Genomic DNA, 21,615 nt, shown 5'->3' with positions numbered 1-21,615 from the left:
TTGCCTTATTTTTCCCCACAAAAGAGCTTTCTTTTGGTGATATTTGATCACCTGTGCGATTTTTATTTTTTGCGCTATATATATGTCCTGTGCAACTCTTGTCCGAAATGCGATGCAAATTCAGCCATACAATGTGTATGGCTGAATTTGCAACGCACAGACATCGCATGTGATTTGCAGAGCAGTGCGCTCCAAATCACATGCAATGTCTGACACCGGCACTAAAGGTTGTAAACTAAAACATGAAAATGAAAACCAAGACCTAATATTTACATGTAACTGATCAATCTTCTGAATATAAATTAAAAATGCCCAGAACGCTGCCCTAAAAGGGTGATCTTTGAGAGAACTTGACCTTAAGAAAATGTTTATTCAAAAGAAAGACCTTTGACCAATGTTAATCATCGATTATCTTTACCAGCCCGGTACTGTCATTTAAAATTCAAATGATAGGATGACCCTAATTTTAAAATCCGTTTAAATGGAAGATGAATTGGTTTAAGAGGCCTCTCATTTGTAACTTTCCAGAGAGGTCATCAACTGCAAGTGCTACCAATAAGCCTTCATTTTGTCATCTCATTAAAGTGAGTGATTGCCCTAATGTGCTGTAACTAAGGCCTGGCATCGAATTCATTCTAATAAGAAGTGTATGCAGATTTTGTACAGTGATGCCCTGTGAGGTATATTGATTTTATTAGAGAGCAGGAATATCATTATATTGTATGTAAACCTTAACACCTTTAAGACCGGAAGGATTTGCCCCCTTAATAACCAGGCCACTTTTTTCAACTTGGCAATGTGTGACTTTAACTGACAACTGCGCGGTCGTGCGACACTGTATCCAAACTAAATTTACGTCCTTTTTTCCCACAAACATAGCTTTATTTTGGGGGTATTTGATCACATGTGCAATTTTTGTTTTTTTGAGCTATAAACCAAAAAAGAGCAAAAAATCTGAAAAAAAAACAATATTTCCCCATTCTGCTATAGAACATTCCCCCAAAAAAATTAAAAATCAAAACTTTTTAACATTTTAGGCCAATTTGTTTTCTGCTACATAGTTTTGGTAAAAAAAAAAATCGCAATAAGTGTATTTTGATTGGTTTGCGCAAAAGTTATTGTGTCTACTACCTACGGGAAAGATTTATGTAATTTTTATTGGGGTTTTTTTTCTAGTAATGGCGGAAATCTGCGATTTTTTGCGGGACTGCAACATTTTGGCGGACAGATCGGACCCCTGACTGACATTTTTGACACTTTTGGGGGGACCCGCGACAGTAATCAGTGCTAAAAATATGCACTGTTTCTGTAATAATGACATTGGCAGGGAAGGGGTTAACAGTGTGGGTGATCAAGGAGTTAAATGTGAGCCTAGGGGAGTGATTCTAACTGTGGGGGAGGGCGGGACTTGTGAAATGACCATAGAGACCTGTGTTCCTATATAGAAGGATCACAGGGGCTCTATGATCATTCCAGCATTTACAATTGCAACACAAATCATTTTGTACTTGAATGTTATTAAAAATTAACTTTCCTTTTCAATCATCAGTGCTGTAATTTTCTGAAAATGCAATATGGCTACCTGGAGGTGTTCTGTACACAGAATGTATACTGACCACGCCCCAGAAACATCATTTCCTGCTTGTGTGATTGGCTCACCAATTTTCCCAGAAGTCTGCCTAAGATACAGGTGAGATTTCTGGCATCTACCGCAACAAAAATATTATTTGTGGGGAGATTCCCCCAATAGGAACATGTCTAAAGGGATGCAGGCCCAGAAGCTTTCCTCATTAGTGCTCTGCAGCTGCCACAGCTGATTGATAATTATGAAAACACTCCCATTACACCCACTCAGCACAGAGGTACAAATAATGATTTCTTCAGAATAACAAAAGGTAGGAATCTGCAACAAAGTTTGTTAAAATCCTTGCAATGTACAGAGATCACCCAGAGGGGAAAGTTTTTTTCTCAACAAAAGTGGAGTTACACTTTAAAGCAGTCGTAAACTATCACTGAAATAAAAATTAAATGGGCCCCCCCTGCAGGGTTAAGTCATAATGTACTAGTATGCAACGCTTCTCTGTTCAATTTCAATGCACAGAGGAGGTAAGTGTAGACCTCTTTATTATTTGAGGAAGAAACAAGTATAGCCTTTACAAACACTAAAGTGTAACTCCACTTTAATTGAGAAAAAAACATTCCCCTCTGGGTGATCTCTGTACATTACAAGGATTTTAACAAACTTTGTTGCAGATTCCTACCTTTTGTTATTCTGAAGAAATCATTGTTTGTTCCTCTGTGCTGAGTGGGTTCAATGGGAGTGGTTTCATTATTATCTATCAGCTGTGGCAGCTGCAGAGCACTAATTAGGAAAGCTGCTGGGCCTGCATTCCTTCAGACGTGTTCCTATTAGGAGTATCTCACCAAAAATGAAGTTTTTTTATTGCAGGGGATGCCAGAAATATGACTTGCATCGTAGGCAGACTTCTGGGAAAATTGGTGAGCCAATCACACAAGCAGGAAATGATGTTTCTGGGGTGTGGTCAGTACACAATCTGTGTACAGAATACCTCCAGGTAGCCATATTGCATTTTCAGAAAATTACAACAGCTGCAGATTGAAAAGGAAAGATAATTTTTAATAAAATTAAATTACAATATGATTTGTGTCGCTATTGTATATGCTATATTATTTTTTCTTCATTTGCAATTTTTTTTTCCCCACGAAAGTGGAGTTACCCTCTAAGGGCAGGTTCACAGCGGGATTGCTCTGTAACTTACGGGTTCGAACTTAAAGATTTCAAGGAGGCTGAGAGTAATCAAATTACCTTTTTTAACCACTTCCCGCAAAACCATGTACCTGTCCGTCATTTTGCTGAAGTGGTTTTATCGGAGTGATGCCTGCAGCTGCGGACATCCCCCGGTACTGTTTTTTAGAGCCGATGGTCGGCTTTCTTGTAACAACAAATGCAGTTAATCAGCCACGTGATTTTTAACACAAGCAGAGGGAGGGGACGTCCCCCCCTCCCACCACTGTCGTCCGGGTTGTCCGGATCCGGCTTTGATCGGGTCTCCGATGTAATAACCCAAGAGTGACGTCACAACGTCACTTCCGGTTTACTCGGCAACCAACAGCGCCATTTTGAAAAAATCTTAACTATTCAAAGACACTGATCTTCGCATTTTGAATACTTTGAAGTGCAGAGGGGTTTGGAGTCTTTTAGATCCCAATTCCCTCCATAAAGAGTACCTGTCACTGCCTATTACTGTCACAAGCGATGTTTACATTCCTTGTGACAGCAATAAAAGTGATAAGGAAACTTTATTTTTTACAGGGACAGTGTTAAAATAAAAAATTAAAATAAATAAGAAAAAAACATTTTTTTTAAAGGGTCCCTATCCCTCCATGTTCATGCGCCAAAGAAAACACATACATAAGTTGCACCTGCAAATGTAAACAGTGTTCAAATCACACATGTGAGGTATCGCCGCGATCATTAGAGCCAGAGCAATAATTGTAGCACAAGAGATCCTCTGTAAGTCTAAACCAGTAACCAATAAAAATGTTTAAAGCGTCGCCTATGGAGATTTTTAAGTACCGTAGTTTGTCACCATTCTACGACTGTGCGCAATTTTAAAGCGTGAAATGTTAGGTATATATTTACTCAGTCTATCAACGTCTTTCACATTTTATAAAAAAATTGGGTTAACTTTACTTTTTTTTTTTTATTATTTGAAGTGTATTTTTTCCAAAAGAAATTGCGTTTGAAAGATCACTGAACAAATACAGTGTGACAGAGCCTCTGCTAATAAATATATATATATATATATATATATATATATATATATATATATATGTTTGGGGGTTCTAAGTAATTTTCTAGCAAAAAAAATACTGATTTTAACTTGTAAACAACAAATGTCAGAAATAGGGCTGGTCTTGAAGTGGTTAAAGTTAGGAATACATATTTGAATACATGCCCTGCAATACCATGCCCGATCTCTACTTTCAATCGGGGGCTTTTCGATCATGTGACCGGTGTGATAGCCAATCACAACTGTCACATGGTCAGAATCCCCGCCTCCCAGCATCAGAAAACTCTTAAAGGGCCAAGAGGTGCCAGCATTTGGAGGTTAATGTCACTTTAAGGTGAAGTTATCCTTAAAAATTTAAGTAAATCCAATCATTAATAACTCTCATATAATATTTAAAATGTTAGTGTAATCTCAAAAGTTATTTTCAATATTTTAAATCTAAAGCTTTTATAAAAATAATACCTACTGAACCTGCCATGAAGGTCCTTGTCCAGGCACTTTCTGTCACAGGGTGACAATGCTCTGTCCTGGTCTATCAAGTGCTCTCCAGCGTTGTTGTCTCCCTTTCAGAGGGAGACTATGGGGTTTATTTGTTAAAGGCAAGTAGACCGTTCACTTTGCAAAGGATTTTTTCTGTAGCTTAGTGAATGCAATGAAAAGTGAAATTCACTTTGCAAAGTATACCCATTCACATAGTTACATAGCTGTTTAGGTTGAATAACCAAAGCAGTCCATCCAGTTCATCCTGGTCTGTGTGTGTGTTTGAGAGTTTATGTCAACATTACTTCCCAAATCTCTGTATGCTGCGATCATTAAGATGCCCATCCAAAAGTTTTTTGAAACTAGCGACACTCCCTGCTTATAACACTGCTTGTGGAGGGGAGTTTCTATTCCTATTTTTGGATGCACATGATTGGATGAGGGAAGTCATCAGAGCTTCACTCCATTCATTAAGTTCCTGGGAAAATTCCCTCAGGCCCCTTTCACAGGGGCGATCCGATCCGATAAGCCTGTCAGTTTTTCAGGCAGACCAGATCGGATGGTCCATACATCCCTATGGGGCAGCAGATGTCAGCAGAGACATCTCCGCTGATACCCGCTGCTATCCAATTCTGATCCTGTCTGTGAAATCCAGATGGATGGAAACTCTATTTTCCATCTGTCAAGGGGATTGGATCGGATGGGATCGGATGAGAATGGACAGGCAGTCTGTTCTCATCTGATCTCCCCATAGAGGACAGCGGGGATCTGACAGCTCCGTCTCCACACACAAAGCGGAGACAGAGCTGTTATCCGCCTACTCAGCGGGGATCGGCGGAGCAGAACAGACTCCGTCGCCATGTGAAAGGGGCCTTACACAGTGGAAAGTCTGTTTGCCTTTATTAACCACTTAAGCCCCGGAAGATTTTACCCCCTTCCTGACCAGGGCCTAGTTTGCGATTCGGCACTGCGTGACTTTAACGGACAATTGCGCGGTCGTGCGACACTATACCCAAATGAAATTGACGTCCTTTTTTTCCCACAAACAGAGCTTTCTTTTGGTGGTATTTGATCACCTGTGCGATTTTTTGATCATGCGCTATAAACAAAAAAAAAGCGACAATTTTGCAAAAATAACAATATTTTTCACATTTTTTTATATGAAATTCCCCCCCCCCAAAAATTTAAAAATCTAAATTTTTTAACATTTTAGGCCAATTTGTTTTCTGCTACATATGTTTGGTAAAAAAATCGCAAAAAGCGTATTTTGATTGGTTTGCACAAAAGTTATTGCATTTATTAACTAAGGGAAAGATTTTTGTCATTTTTATTGTTTTTTTTCTTAACGAGTAATGGCGGCGATCTGCGATTTTTTTGCGGTACTGCGACATTGCGGCGGACAGATCAGACCCTTGACTGACATTTTTGACACTTTTGGGGGTACCAGTGACATTACTACAGTAATCAGTGCTATAAATATGCACTGTTACTGTAAAAATGACACTGGGATGGAAGGGTTAACTTTATTGGAGAGGGAGGGGATAAGTGTGTCCTTAGGGGCGTGTTTCTTACTGTGATTGGATGTGGCTTTGTGTGTAACAGCACAAATCAACGGTCCTACATAGCAGGACCGAGTGATCAGTGCTTTTACACAGGGGAGAATGACAGGCGGCTTTGTTTACATTAGCCGCCTGCCTTTCTCCCTCTCTACCTGACGATCGGGTCCACCGGTCACACGCGCCTGCTTCTTCGGGTACGAGCGGGGGCGGGAGCGCGCCTCCGGCGGTGCTCGCTCGCCCCCTATCCGCTCCCAGGCTAGTGACATACCGGTACGTCACTTTGCCTGGGAGGGGCTGACCGCCGCCGTATATAGTCGGGCGGCGGTCGGCAAGTGCTTAAATCAGTGTTCACACTGCTGCCGAATGCGCAGGTATGTTTAGCAGGTTTTATCACAAGGAGCTCGATCCCGAGCTATGACATGTAGCCACCATTGTAGTGCATGCAAGCTGCAAGAAGGAGAAGAAAAAAAAGAAGTAAAAAGGAGTAAAAAAAATATAAAAAAATAACCAGGTATGTATGACACATATGGGGTTGATTTACTAAAACTGGAAAGTGTAAAATCTGGTGAAACTGTGCACAGTAGCCAATCAGCTTCTAAACATAGCTTGGTAAATTAGGCTATGACAAAAAAAAAAAAAAAAAAAAACCTGGAAGCTGATTGGCTACCATGCACAGCTGCAACAGGTTTTTTTACTCTCCAGCTTTACTAAATCACTTCCATAGTGCTGTAGCAAACTAAGACCCGGTTCACACTGATGCGAGTGCCGGGTTCGCATGTAATGTCGGAGCGCACTGCTCCGACATTACATGCGATCAGCTGTGCGGTGCGAGTTTAGCCATACAGTTTGTATGGCTAAATTCGCATCGCACCCGGTGCAAACACGCACAGGAGGCATTTTTGCAGCCGCATCAGGATCGGATCGCACAGCGGTTCACACTTGTGCGATCCCATCCTGTGCGAACTGCACGATCGCACTGCGATATGCGATCAAACTGGGGGTGTCGTTAAGATTACATTGACACCCCCAGCGGATCGCATATGGCAGTGTGAACTGCCGGGGGTGCGTGTGCGATGCGGGAAAAGGCTGCGAATTCGCAGCCTTCCCGCATCGCAATAGTGTGACCCGGCTCTAAATGTCATCCAGTTAGGATTTACATCTACTTTAATCAACATGCAATTATCTCAATAGTATCTTTTAATGATCTGAACATACTCCATCTACAAAACACATTTAGAACATTTATTAAATCCAGCATTTTGTATTACAGCTAATGCCGTCATTTCCTTTGGTAGCTGCTTTCATTAAGATATTTAACAAGAGGTTGTAGCATGTGAAGTCAGAACATTGTTCATCGAAGGTTTTCTAGCTCCTCTGTTTTCCAGTATTCTGCAAGGCATTTGACTGGAATATAAAATCATCTATTATTAAATGCTAATTCCCATAGAGTTCTATGCAGTTTGTGCACACAAATTATCTTGTTACATTAGAACACCACTAGGCCAGGACTGGAAGATTCTGGGTGGGGAACAATTTTCTGCTCTATAAATTCTCTTGAGCTATCTATCGCCTGTTATCAGAAATATGTTTCAGACACTGCACTTTATAATATTACTATTTAAAATATATATTTAGATTTTTTGTCAAATGACTAGCATTTATGTTCAGAGAATCTATAAAACAATTATTTAAAATTCAACTTTGAGAGTCATAGATTGCATAATCATAAAATATGGAATTACATAAAATATCAAATATCTGGAAGGCTCAATGTCACTCTTGGAGCGTAGACATTTTTTTTTCTTTTTTTCAAAGTCTGAATTCACAAACAAGGAAACCATGTATTTTAGTGAGTTATAGCCCAGTTTTTCCTGAGAATCATGTTGGACTTGATTTTCACATTTTTATTTGCTTTTATATTTTCATGAGTCTACTATACATCCAAATTTATAGTTCTGCATCCAATAGCTTTCAGCGCATCAGACAATATGATCACCAACAAAGATGAATGACTGCTGTGAAAACAATATTCCCAGAATAAAACTACCTGTTTTATTTGGAAATCACAATATTAAAGCTGTTACCCCAACACTTTATATTCCTGATATGTGCCTGCTGTACCATGTTCTTGTATAAAAAAGAATCCTGTTTTCTTTGTATTGCTTTCTTTATGTGAAACCCCTGATGTTCCTGCCAGGCCCTCCTATCCTTTCCTATTAAAAACTGACCACACCAAGCAGGAGTGCACACCATGGTCAGTTCCCTAGCTATGCTGGGAACTCAATGTACTCTACTCCAATGATCAGATTTGTCCTGACACGCCCCCACTGAACAGTCATTCACTGGGAAGCTCAGTGAGCTGCTGCTTCTCTTCCCCCCAGCTCTTATGCAGCTGGGAACAGAATGAGATCACGTATAAAAAAAATTATATATATATATATATATATATATATATATTGTTTACAATCACAACAAATAAATTGGCGCAAAGAAGCAGAGTTCACAAAGTCACTACAACACAAAATGGGTGTGATATAGAAGGGGGGGGGGATAAAGGAAACAATTCAAGAATAGTCCATCTGAATGCTTCTCACTGTAGCGGCTGCTGGTGGAGGAGGTAGAAGAAACTCTGGAGATAAAAAGGAGAGAAAAGCACAGCACCTTCTAAGTGAAGCAGGAAACAAATTTAATATCAAATGTAAAAAACTTACTTACAAGTGTAAGCTTTTTGTAAAGCTTGTAAGATAAATGTAAGCGTCTGTGCATCTGAGTCTTGGGGGTCCTGGTTTGCTGTGTCCACGCTGGCTGCCACAGTGAGGGGATTCCTGGGAGGGAGTCCAAGGCTTCCCTGGTCCGTGGATTGCAAGGGAACAACCTGAAGAAGGAGTGCATGCTCCGCAAATGCGTTGCCGTTACGTCTGTGCCTCATGACCAGGAAGTGAAGTCACAGCCTGTTTGAGCTGTTCCCTTGCAATCCATGGACCAGGGAAGCCTCGGACTCCCTCCCAGGAATCCCCTCCCAGGAATCCCTTCACCCCTGCAGCCAGCGTGGAAACAGCAAACCAGGACCCCCAGGACTCAGATGCTCAGACGTTTACATTTATATTACAAGCTTTTAAACAAGCTTACCCTTGTGAGTAAGTTTTTTTACATTTGATATTAAATTTGTTTCCTGCTGCATTTAGAAGATGCTGTGCTTTTCTCTCCTTTTGATCGTTTACAATCACTTTAACTTCCCTTTTACTCCAGCATTCCAATCAGGTCCGCCTGTCATTTTCTTAGATGGACCTGATTGGATGCTCCATGGAGTTCTATGGACATGCGGATGTAAACGGACCTCCAGGTCCGTCCAGGTCTGGAGAAAAAAAAAAGAAAAGGACTACGTCCTTTTTATTTTTTCCTAAACTGTATCAGAGCTAGACTGATGTAATGAGACCACACAGTCCTTTTACACCCAGCCACCTATAAAGCTGACTTGGGTCTGCCCGTGTCCGCAGGGCAGGAATTGAATTGGCACGGGTGTGGCATCCATCCCATTAGAGTCTGATCAGCAGGGGACCTGCTCACAGATCAATTAGACCCCAGATCTCTCCTTTACCTTCCAAAGCAGCTGATTGGTTTGATCGGCTGCTTCACAAGCTGGTGGCGGCTTTTATACAACAATTTATAACTGAGGATTTCGTCACTTCCAGTTTCTGACATCACAGAGGGGGAGAAACAACAGAAGTTCCTCTCACTCTGTCTCATGCATCCGATGTGGTGGGTCGCATTGGTATCGGGCTCACCGGCCAGTAAGGGTGGACGGCGGGAACCCCCTTCTGCCGCCTGTAACGGCCGGTTCACACTAACTATACATGTCACATATGTTGTGCTCTTCATTTATTTTTATATCGTTTTTTTTCTTGTATTAAAATATTGTTCACTAAATTAAAAGAAAAAAAAAAGGAAAAGAAAGCAAAAACATAATTAATGTTTGTGGGGGGGGGGGGGGGGGTTGCTCAAGACGGAAAGTAACAGATTGTGAAGTTGGGTATTAATTAACCTTTAATGACCACTTGTCCTATAATTCTTTTACATGGCTTCATATAGCTTGGGATATCTTTAGGGTCCTAATTAGGTTGGAGTTATTCCCATTAGTCCTTTATTTCTATTAACACATAAGATTATTTATATTAAGCTAATCCTATTCACAAATGCATATTATAGGCATACACCTTTTGTACACAGTTGATCTGTTTACTTGTGCTTGACATTCCCTTATTTTGTAGACTGAAGGTATGCTGAATCTCCACCAGCTTGCATAGCATTATGAACAGCAGGGATTTACAATTCATTAGTCAACAAAGCTTTGAGCCGATTCTTTGAAACTGAGCTTAGGACAAACAGCTAAACACACAGTTCAAATACTTATATAGAAACTGTTAAACTTGCAAAAAGATTAATAATTCTGTTCAGACAACCTTATCAGCCAGGTGCCTCTACCACAGCTAGACACTTGACCACCCTGCAGAAGACTAGACTGCAGTTACACAGACATGTGCAATCCATTTAGTTAGGAAACAAAAATTGGACAAAATTTTCATTATCCGAACGAATCCCAAAATAAATTGTGACCAAACAAACTTTTGGAATTCAAAAATGAATTCAAATTCCAATTTGAAAAGTATTTAGAATTTTTATCTAAAAATGGATTTGAATTCGAAATGGAAACTGCAATAAATACAGTAAGGTATAAAAGTGAAGTAAGATGATGATTTCTACTTAGGCTGCTTTATAGAATAGAATGGAAAATAATAGAATAGACTAAAACAGAATAGAAAATAATATAATAGAACAGATTATAATAGAATAAAACAGAATAGAAAAGAATAGAATAGAAAAAACAGAACAGAACAGCATAGAAAATAAAATAGAATATAATAGAATAGAATAAAACAAAATAGAATAGAAAATATAAGAATAAAATAGAATATAATAGAAAAAATAAAACAGAATAGCACGGAAAATAAAAAAAACAAATAGAATAGAACAGGGATTCCCAAACTACGGCCCTGTAGCTGTTGCAGAACTACACATCCCATGAGACATTGTAAAATTCTGACATTCATATACATGACTAGGCATGATGGGAATTGTAGTTTCTGAACAACTGCAGGGCCGTAGTTTGGGAATCCCTGGAATAGAAAATAAAAGAATAGAAAGACAATAGCATAGAAAATAATATAATAATATAGAAAAAAAAGGAATACATTGGAATACAATAGAAGAGAAGAGAATAGAAAAGAACAAATATAGCCATCTGTCGTAATTAAAATTTCGAAATTTAAAACGTTTTGAAAATAATTTAAATATTTTCGAATCTATTTCAAAATAACGAATATACAAAATGAATTTGAATATACAAAACAAATTCAAAAAACAAATCATTCTAACAAAGAATATGATGAAACAAAATTAATAACTTAACAAACCAATTTGAAACAAAACAAAACACATTTTTCCTATGTACACCTCTCTAGTTAACCACTTGCCTACTGGGCACTTATTCCCCCTTCCTATCCAGGCCAATTTTCAGCTTTTAGCGCTCTCACGCTTTGAATGAAAATTGCGCGGCCACCCTACACTATACCCATATGAAATCATTATTTTCACACAAATAGAGCTTTCTTTTGGTGGTATTTAATCACCTCTGGCTTTTTTATTTCTTACAAAAAAAAAGAAAAAAGAGAAAATTTTGAAAAAAAAAAAGTTTTTCTTATTTTCTGTGAGTAAATTTTGAAAATAAATAAATTTTTCTCCTTCACTGATGTGCGCTGATGAGGCGGCACTGATGGGCACTGATAGGCTGCACTGATGGGCACTGATGAGGTGGCACTTATGGGCACTGATGAGGTGGCATTTATGGGCACTGATGAGGTGGCACTGATGAGGAGGTACTAATATGCCGCACTGATGAGCACTGATAGGCGGCACTGATGCGCACTGATAGGCGGCCCTGATGCGCACTGATAGGCGGTACTGATGAGCACTGATAGGTGGCACTGCTGGGCACTGAGATGTGGCACTGCTGGGCATTGAGAGGTGGCACTGCTGGGCACTGAGAGACGGCACTGATGGGCACTGAGAGACGGCACTGATGGGCACTGAGAGGCGGCACTGATGGGCACTTATGGGTGACACTGATGGATACTGACGGGTGGCACTGATCAGCACTGATGGGCAGCACCATCAGTGCCCACACTCAGTGCCCATAGTGCTGCTAGTCAGTGCCTAGATGAGCAGGCACTGATGGGCACTGACTGGCAGCACTATGGGCACTGACTGTGGGCACTGATGGGGGCACTGGTGGCGAGCACTGTGGGCAGTTGTGGCATTTTTTCTCCTCTTCTGTAATCAGGGCACTGGTGATCAGTGCCCTGATTACATTCCTGTGTGTTCCCTTACCGCTGTTCAGGCTCTCCTCTTCCTCACACTGCAGTCTCCGTGTGAGGAAGAGAGCTGGCGATGAGAGATGATCTCATATGTTTACATCTCATATGTTTACATATGAGATCATCTCTCATTGCACGGCCCGATCACGTGGTAAATGGCTGCTGTGATTGGCTATTTACCACGATCTGTGATTGGCTGTGTCCAAGGGACACGGCCAACACAGATTTTCCCCGATGCGCGCTCACGGGAGCGCGCAGGGAGCCTGTCTCTGGGAGGCCGTTTAAAGACGGCCTCCCGGAAATTCGAGTCCGCGCTGTAGCCGTACTTCGGCAATAGCGCGGACAGGAAGTAGTTAAGCATTACAACCTGGTCCAGAACCCGGCTCTACTTGTGACTGGATAGTAAAATCACAGCCGCTCAGTGATAAGCTCATCCCTCAGCTCTCCCTCACAGAAGCCTGTTCCCTATATTAGACTCACAGCACAGTGTAAAGCAATATAAACTCAATCTGAGTGATGCCATGCATTGGATTACAGGGAGGTAGAACAGTAAATTGGTACTTAGGCTAGTCATATGTAAAATACATTTAAGGGAAAACTAAAATAGATTTGGGTCAATGTCATGTCTCTTTTTAAAGTTAATAGGCTTTCAAACGGATGTGTTATATCTTTTTCCAAAAGATCGTTATCTCTCAAGTAAACAATTAACACGGGGCGTAATCATAGCCCATGGGTTTTCCACAGAGAAAAATAACAGCTGTTTGCTTTCAGACTGTCTCTCTAACTGAGAGTCTGCAGGGGGAGAGGAGAGACGGATTGGACTGGGTCACTAACTACTTTGACTAGTTTAGATCTGTGGTACAACCAGCATGGTGGATTTTTACATGCAATTATTGCCAGCGGCTATAGCCAATAACATTAATCCGTATGTTCTCCCGGCAGAGACAGCTTCCCACACCCCCCTGGGAGAACACAATATCTCTGCGGGAGGAGTTCCCCCATCAACACTCCCCCATTTCTGGAAAGAATATTGCATCATCTATGGCATGCCTTATTGAACTCTAAAACATTTTTTTTTTTTTTTAAGCAAAGCAGTTACGATTAGCCAGGTAAATATGTAAGAATAACTTTAAAGATTGATTTGCTGACTGGAAAATCATGTATGTAACATTTCCTATCTACCTAACAAACTACAGTAATTGAAAAATATTTACATGCATTAAGATAAAAAAAAACCCTTCTGCCTTTACAACTCAATTCTCATTGATATGAAGCTTTGTAGATTGCACCAGTGTGATTTCCTCCCATGAAACTGTACTTCTACCCCCCAACTGACTAGGGTGAAATACCACAAAAATATAAAAAGAACACGTGACTCAACATGCCAGAAACCGTAAAAAAACATAAAACATTTTTTAATTTTGGATGGAGTTGTCCTTCAGAACAGCAATGAATGTTATTGTACAGTATCAGAATAAAACTGGGAATTCGTGAGAGTATTACACATAAAATAGTTTTCACATACTTGGGTGAGAAGTCATTGCATGAGTTACCCAGCAAATCTAACACTCCACTGACAAATGCGATAGCACGGTGTGAAACATGAATACTTTTTGGAAACGTTCTTTATCTGGTTATGGAAAATACAACTCACACTAAGCCTTGAGCAGCCTAAAGCTAAAGTACAGCTAAAGTACTCATGATTTATTAAAGTTATTTTATTTAATCCCTTTGTGAGCAAAGTGAAAGCAAACTTTGCCGCCCGAACCCAATTTTAGAAGTTTGACATGTGTAAGTATAGCTCAGCCTTTTCCAACATTTTCAGCACAGAGGAACCCTCAAAATAACATTACAGTCTCAGGGAAACCCTGCTAAAAGTTACTATGTCTACAACTCATGATACATTAGGCTAAGTTCACATGTAGGCGTTTTGGGGCATTTTTGGAGCGTTTTTCTGCTCTAGGATGAGCTCAAAAAACGCCCAACAAAACAAATCCTATTCATTTCAATGGCTCCTGTTCACATCTGAGCGTTTTGACGTTTTAAGCAAAACGCCCAACGCTTAAAAAAGTACATGAGCTTCTTTTGTGGCAGATTACAGGCGTTTGTATTTTTTTCCATTGGTCACTTGTCAACCTAAAAACGCCTGCACAAAAACGCCTGTAAAAACGCCTGTAAAACGCCTGAAAAAAACGCCTGTAAAAACACCCATAAAAACGCCTAAAAAACGCCTGTAAATAGCAACGCCAAGATGTGAACTTAGCCTGAGTGTGATAGTCATTGGGAAGAATGATCCTTACACTTGTGGTCATTATGAAGAATTAGCTCCTTACAGATAGCTGAAAAGACCAAAGGTGTCAATGGGAACTTACCTCAGAGGTAAAAATTGCTCATTGCTCAAGGAAACCCTAACAACCTCTGGAGGAACCCTGCTTGAGAAACCCTGGTATATCTGTGCACATCATCACAACTGCTTAGTGTGTGCAGGTGGATTATATCTTGTTTTTTTTCAGGACAGATTGGGTTTTCATTTGGTGGTTAATGTTAATGGATCCTTCCTGATTTGTTTTATTATTACATAGGAAAACGGGTCCAAAACAGTAAAAAATATATTTTTTTAAAGTTTAGATGTATATTTTTATGCCATTACTATGACCCACCACCAATAAGCCTACAAATTCTCCTACTCCTGATGATTGTGACAATACCACATACAGTATGTGCATTATTTGTTCTTTGTAATTTTTTTTAATATTTATTTGTGTGTAGGGCCAAGAAACAATAGGATGCATTTTTTTTTCTACTACCTAAACACACTGATACTTCTGTTCGAACTGAGACTAAATACTAAACTTTTTCTTCCTACCTAAAACACAAGGACACTAACAATGCCACTAATGGCGCTTTTCCACTACATGGAACCGTACCGGTTCGGCATGCTTTTGTGCTTTTCCACTGCTGGTACCGCATGGTATAGGGTCGGAACGGTTCGGTACAGTATAGGTTTGCTTTTCCACTGCATGGAACCGAACGGTACGGTACGGTACGGCTCTGAAAAAACAGTACCTACTCGATTGTGGTTCCAACAGGTACCAAACTGGTACCATATCCCACAATCCTTTGCATGCAGTCACTACTAGCCACTGATTGGTCAGAGAATCCCACCCACCCCGTTGTTATCCCACCCATTTAACTTTAGTACTACTTTAGTGGTAAAGCAAACCATACCGTACCGTACCGAACCGTTCCGACACTATACCATGCGGTACCAGCAGTGGAAAAGCAAACCGGGCCAAGCAGGGCCGAGTAGAGCCGAGCCAGTACAAGCCGGTACTTGCAGTGGAAAAGTGCCATAACTGACACTAAACTAGATCAAGCGCTGATCTAGTGTTTCTTTCTTTACCTCACCTCTAGTGACCAGGAAAAATAAAATGTATCTTTTCCTCTTCACAGAGGAGAAAAAACACCGGGTGGGGTCTTCAGCAGTGATCACTGTAAACAGCTATCACAGGGGTCACATGTTTAAGAGTCAGTTCTCCCAAGTTCTGATCATTAGAACGAAACTCACAGCTGTTGGTAACAATTAGAAGCGTCTCTGTCTGTCTTTGTTGGTAACAATTAGGCCTCAGTGCTGGGAGCGTGCTTCCAAGACAAACGTAGGAGCACATACGCTCAGTGGACACTTTAGTAAGTACACCTGTTCAGTTGCTTGGTAACACAAATTGATAATCCGCCAACCCGAAAAGGAAAAAAAAAAAAGCTCCGCTCTCATTAAACGGTCTGCCTATTGGCCATTGACAGTTCTTATATAGAGAATGGGTGGGGCAAAACCAGTGATGTCACCTGGCAGCCCCGCCTCTCATGATGTCACCGGCACCAACATACACCAGTATTACTTGACTTTACAAGCACCAGGACCACCCGGTGACGTCACCTGTGTGACCCAGTCCATTCCCCATATAAAAACAGTCAAACCGCGAAAAGGCAGACTGCATGAAGCGTTTAATGAGAGCGGAGCTTTTTTTCTTTTTCCTTTTTCGAGTTGGCGGGTGCAGCGTAATTGGATTTACATTAGGGGACACTTTTTTATTTTTATTTTTTATTTTTTTGAATAAGGGACTTGTCTTGTGTGTTTATTTTTTTTTTTGTACACTTTTTTGGTGAATGGGTAGACGTATGATGTTCCCAATACCCATTCAAATTAGGGTGGGGGGCTGGGTCATGGGGGTGTCCTTGCACCCGTAGACCCCGACAACCACAGCCCAGGGTTGTCTGGAAGAGGCCTTTGTCCCCATCAATATGGGGACAAGACGCTCTGGGGACATGTGGCCTGGCATGGTTCAGGAGGGGGGCGCTCGCTCAACCCCTCCCCTTTTCTCAGGCTGCATGCTTGGATAATGGTCTGGTATGGATCTTGGGGAGGACCCCACGCCGTTTTTATTTTTCATTTTGACCTTAAAACCCATACTAGACCCGAAGGGCCTGGTATGGGCTGGGGAGGACTCCATGTCTTAATTTTTTAACCACTTGCCGACTGCCTAACGACGATTTACGTCGGCAGTCAGCCCCTCACAGGCAAAGCGTCGTAGGCCAGACACTATATTTAAAGGAACTATTATTTTTTTTTTAACCAGCACTTTTTTGTTGTTCATCTGTCAGCAGGGTAACCCATTGACAGTTGATGAAAAGGACACCGCAGCCAGCTTCCAAGCCCCGCACCTTACAACCAGCTTATACTGTGCCCTGATTGGGCAAAGCTTTGCCCAATTAGGGCACAGCATTGCAGGATGTTTGTTGGGGCAAACACCCGGCAAACACCCTGCAAATTTGGGTGTTCGGCAAATGGCCAAACAGGAAAATGTTCTGCCCGAACCCATGCTTGGGCCAAACCGTTCGCCCATCCCTAGTTGCTGAGATGTGGGGATGTATTGATCTATTGTTCCTGGTGGGGTATACATTGTTGCAGGGGGTATTTTGTTTCTAGAGAGGGTCTATTGTTGCTTAAAAGGATCTATTATTGCTGAGATTGGGTGGGGGGGGGGGGGGTGCTATTTTTTAATCTATTGTATTGCCATTTTTGTTATCATTAACAGATTCCATACAACTTACTTAACACCACAAAATGATGCTTGGTTCTGAATTTTCTAAAAGAGGCGGTATTGGAGGGGGGGCAAGGGACACTGCTGGAAGGCAGGTGGGGGCGGAGACAAGGCGTAATTTCGGGGAGGGGGAAGTACCTGCGTCTATTCCCTGAGAAAAAAAAAAACATGTCTGGGTATGGCCCAGGCAATAATATTAAATATTGGTCTCTATCTCTCTCTCTCTGTCTCTCTCTCTGTCTCTCTCTCCCTCCCTCTCCCTCCTCCTCCTCCTCTCTCCCTCTCCCTCTCCCTCTCCCTCCTCCTCTCTTCCTCTCCCACTCCCTCTCCTTCCTCCTCCTCTCTCCCTCTCCCTCCTCCCTCTCCCAATCCCTTTCCCTTTCCCACTCCCTCTCCTTCTCCCTCTCCCTCTCCCACTCCCTCTCCTTCTCCCTCTCCCTCTCCTTCTCCCTCCTCCTCCTCCTCTCTCCCTCTCCATCTACTTCTCCCTCTCCCTCTCTCACTCCTTCTCCCCCTCTCCCTCTCCTTTTCCCTCTCCCTCTCCTTCTCCTTCTCCCTCTCCCTCTCCCTCCTCCTCCTCTCTCCCTCTCCCACTCCCTCTCCTTCTCCCTCTCCTTCTCCCTCCTCCTCCTCTCTCCCTCTCCCTCTCCCTCCTCCTCCTCTCTCCCTCTCCCACTCCCTCTCCTTCTCCCTCTCCCTCCTCCTCCTCCTCTCTCCCTCTCCATCTACTTCTCCCTCTCCCTCTCTCACTCCTTCTCCCCCTCTCCCTCTCCTTTTCCCTCTCCCTCTCCCTCTCCCTCTCCTTCTCCTTCTCCCTCTGCTTTTTCTTTTCATTACCTTTCTATTTATCTCATGTAATATATCTCCCCTGCCTGTTCTCTGTCTACCTGTGTAGTAAGATAGGATTATATTAGTGTGTGAGTGTGTGTGTGTATTATAATGATTTGGAAATGAAGCAGAAAACTCCAGGGTTTAAAAAACCATTTTAGCAGATAGACAATCATTTCATCAGATAAGTGAAAACATAATTACACGGAGGAATCCCAATCTCACTCTACCTTTGGAGATTATTGCACCAGCTGCAGTTGAAGCCGATCTGGGATCTGACACAAGTGCCACAGCTGCTAAACTGGAGACAAGCTGGAACAAAAAAATAAAAATAAAAAATAAGGTGCTGATTCATACATATGTGAGTCAAAAAAGAGAAAATAGTAAACTGCACAAGTGGTCAAATACAAAAAATCTAAACTAGTGAAAAAAGCAGCAAGCACACAAAATGATATTAACCTACTTAGAAACAATTAGTTACAGATTGTTCTGCGCTCCACAAAAAAAAATTATAGTGAGCAAACATAACCCAAAGAAAAACAATAGACTTGTGAAAAATAATAAAAGTGTTCTTTTATATCTTAAAGTCCATATGGTGACCTTGATTTTCTACTGTAGAGTACCATGAAAGAGTGTATCCACCACCATTAAAGTGATACTAAACACACACTGTTTAATTTACATTGTCTGTTCTATTTCTGTATGTGGATGATAGCACTGTAATTATTTTAACCAATCCTAATGCCTAAGCACAATTTTGCAACTTTGACTTGTGTTAATTAAACCGTACATACTGTATCATCACAACTACATTGTGTATCCAGGTAGATTATACCACATTTTGTTCAGGACAAACTGGGCTTTCATTTGGCGGTAAAATGTAATGGATATCTCCTATTTTTTTTTGTTTCATTATCAAAGGAAAACTGTCCCAAAATAGTAAAGTCGTCATTTTTTTTTTCAATTAAGCTGTATATTTATTGCTACTACTATAACCTTCCACTAAAGAACAACACAAATTCAATTCTCCTGCTACTGACGATCACAGTGATATCACATAGAGTATGTGTATGTTATTTGTTGTTTGTACCCATAGTACATCCCAAAAACAATAGTGCACATTTTGCTTTTTTTTATCCTACTTAAAAGGCACTGACACTATCTTACACTGATACTCATTTTAAAAAGAAAACCCCAAAAAATACTGACCCTGACCTTTGACCCTGACCTTGACCCAAACACTAAACTTGGCCCTGACCTAGATGAAACCTTGATCTGGGTTTTTTTTTTTTTTTCTATTATTATTATTTTTTTTTTTTTACAAACTTTTTATTTATCTGCAAGGAGAGAGAAGGGCGCACCGACCTTGTGCATTACCACTTAAAAGTTTATTAAAATCAAAGAAGGGTAGCGTACAATATACTCACAAACCTAGCATATGAACAAGCATACAGGAAATGGGCACCGCTCGCTTCCAGGACACTTCTCTACTGCTGGATAGCGTGATGGCGTCCTCAAAACCTGATGTGGCTTACGCGTTTCGAGGGAGGACCCTCTTCCTCAGAGCCAAAATTGTGGGCTTCACAGTGACTGATCACTGTGATAGCTTATCAGAGGCTATCGCAGGGATTAGGTGACCTGGAATTGGGAGCTCCAGGTCCTGATTGTTAGTACCCCAATCTCTGTGCTTGGACCATGCCATGCATCGTGCTCCCAGCACAAAGAGAGAGATGCAAGCATGCAGCACCATGGAAAAAAAGCCCAGTTCAGTAAGGCTGCATATTTGCGTACGGTTGTTGTGAAGGGGTTAATTAAAAAAAAACATCTCAGTGCATTTTTCCTAATCGATATACAGCTGTCACATAACCCAGCTCTTTCCCAGCCTGTCTGCAGGGAACCATAAGTAGGATCTAGTCTAGTGATCTACCGGTCACATGTTAAAAAAAAACAGCCTTTGGAATGCATAGTAAAAATGAAATAATATCACCACGATATTGGAAATCTACTTGCATTCCATCAACTAAAGAATAGATTAATATAATTGAAGAGCTTTACAACATGGATGAATTAGTAGCAACAGCTAAAGAATCAATAGAGAACTTTAATGAGACATGGTCACCATGGGTTATTTTCAGAAATTCACCAGACTTAGTTCAGGTTACAACTTAGGGATATAGTCAATTATATATGTCTGGATCCTTATTTAAATCTCCATTCATGAGTTTACACTAAATTGCTTATTGTTATCTTTATTATTTTATAATTTTAACTTAGACCTTTTTTTTTCTCATTTTTCTATTTTTTTTACTACTATATCTTTAACCGGTTGCCGACTGCGCACAGTATATTTACTGCGGCAGTCGGCCCCGGCCAGGCAGAGTGACGTAGGTCTACGTCGCTCGCCTGTCACTCCTTCAAGAGCCAATAGCGGGCGGGCGGGCGCGCGCCCGCTGAGGCGCGCGCCCGCCGAGGCTCGTTCACGGAGGAGTGCGGGAGTGTGACTGGCGGACCCGATGTCCGCCGGTCACACTACGATCGCCGGTAAAGACAGAGCGGCTTATGTAAACAAGCCGCCTGTCAGTTCTCCCTGTGTAAAAGTGAAGATCAGACAGTTCTACTATGTAGAACTGTTGATCTTTGTTTTTACACTAGTAGACCTGTCCCTGCACAGTTAGAATCACGCCCCTAGGACACACTTAACCCCTCCCTGTCCAATACTGTTAACCCCTTCCCTGCCAGTGTCATTTTTGCAGTAACAGTGCATATATATAGCACTGATTACTGCAGTAATGTCACTGGTACCCCCAAAAGTGTCAAAAATGTCAGTCAAGGGTCCGATCTGTCTGCCGCAATGTCGCAGTACCGCAAAAAAAATCGCAGATCGCCGCCATTACTCGTTAAAAAAAAAAAACACCAAAAATGACAAAAATCTTTCCCTTTGTTAGTAAACGCGATAACTTTTGCGCAAACCAATCAAAATACGCTTTTTGCGATTTTTTTTTACCAAACATAGGTAGCGTAAAACAAATTGGCCGAAAATGTTAAAAAATTTTGATTTTTACATTTTTTTGGGGGGGAATTTCATATAAAAAAAAGTGAAAAATATTGTTGTTTTTGCAAAAATTACGCTCTTTTTTTGTTTATAGCGCGTGATCAAAAAATCGCACAGGTGATCAAATACCACCAAAAGAAAGCTCTGTTTGTGGGAAAAAAAGGACGTGAAATTCGTTTAGGTACAGCGTCGCACGACCGCGCAATTGTCCGTTAAAGTCACGCAGTAAAAAATCGCAAAAAAACCCCTGGTCTTTTAGCAGGAAAATCCTCCGGTGGTAAAGTGGTTAATGGTTATATTTTATGATTAGACTTTCCTAAGGCCAATTGGTTACGTATTCATATTAATATA

General features: G+C 41.1%; 1 protein-coding gene across 1 annotated transcript in view; it reads right to left on the bottom strand.

Moving 5' to 3' along the window:
• The window catches only part of PLXDC2 (plexin domain containing 2), an 804,296-nt gene that overhangs the window by 139,111 nt on the left and 643,570 nt on the right, over positions 1-21,615 (bottom strand). Inside the window, exon 9 of the mRNA XM_082259441.1 lies at positions 18,443-18,524. Coding sequence (XP_082115567.1) covers positions 18,443-18,524 — 82 coding nt within the window. The remainder of the gene's footprint in view (positions 1-18,442; positions 18,525-21,615) is intronic.

The sequence above is a fragment of the Pelophylax lessonae genome (genome assembly GCF_965119305.1).
Source record: "Pelophylax lessonae genome assembly, chromosome: 5".
In the NCBI taxonomy this organism is placed as follows: domain Eukaryota; kingdom Metazoa; phylum Chordata; class Amphibia; order Anura; family Ranidae; genus Pelophylax; species Pelophylax lessonae.
Note: the sequence above shows the minus strand (reverse complement) of the source record. Positions and strands in the feature narration are given on the sequence as shown.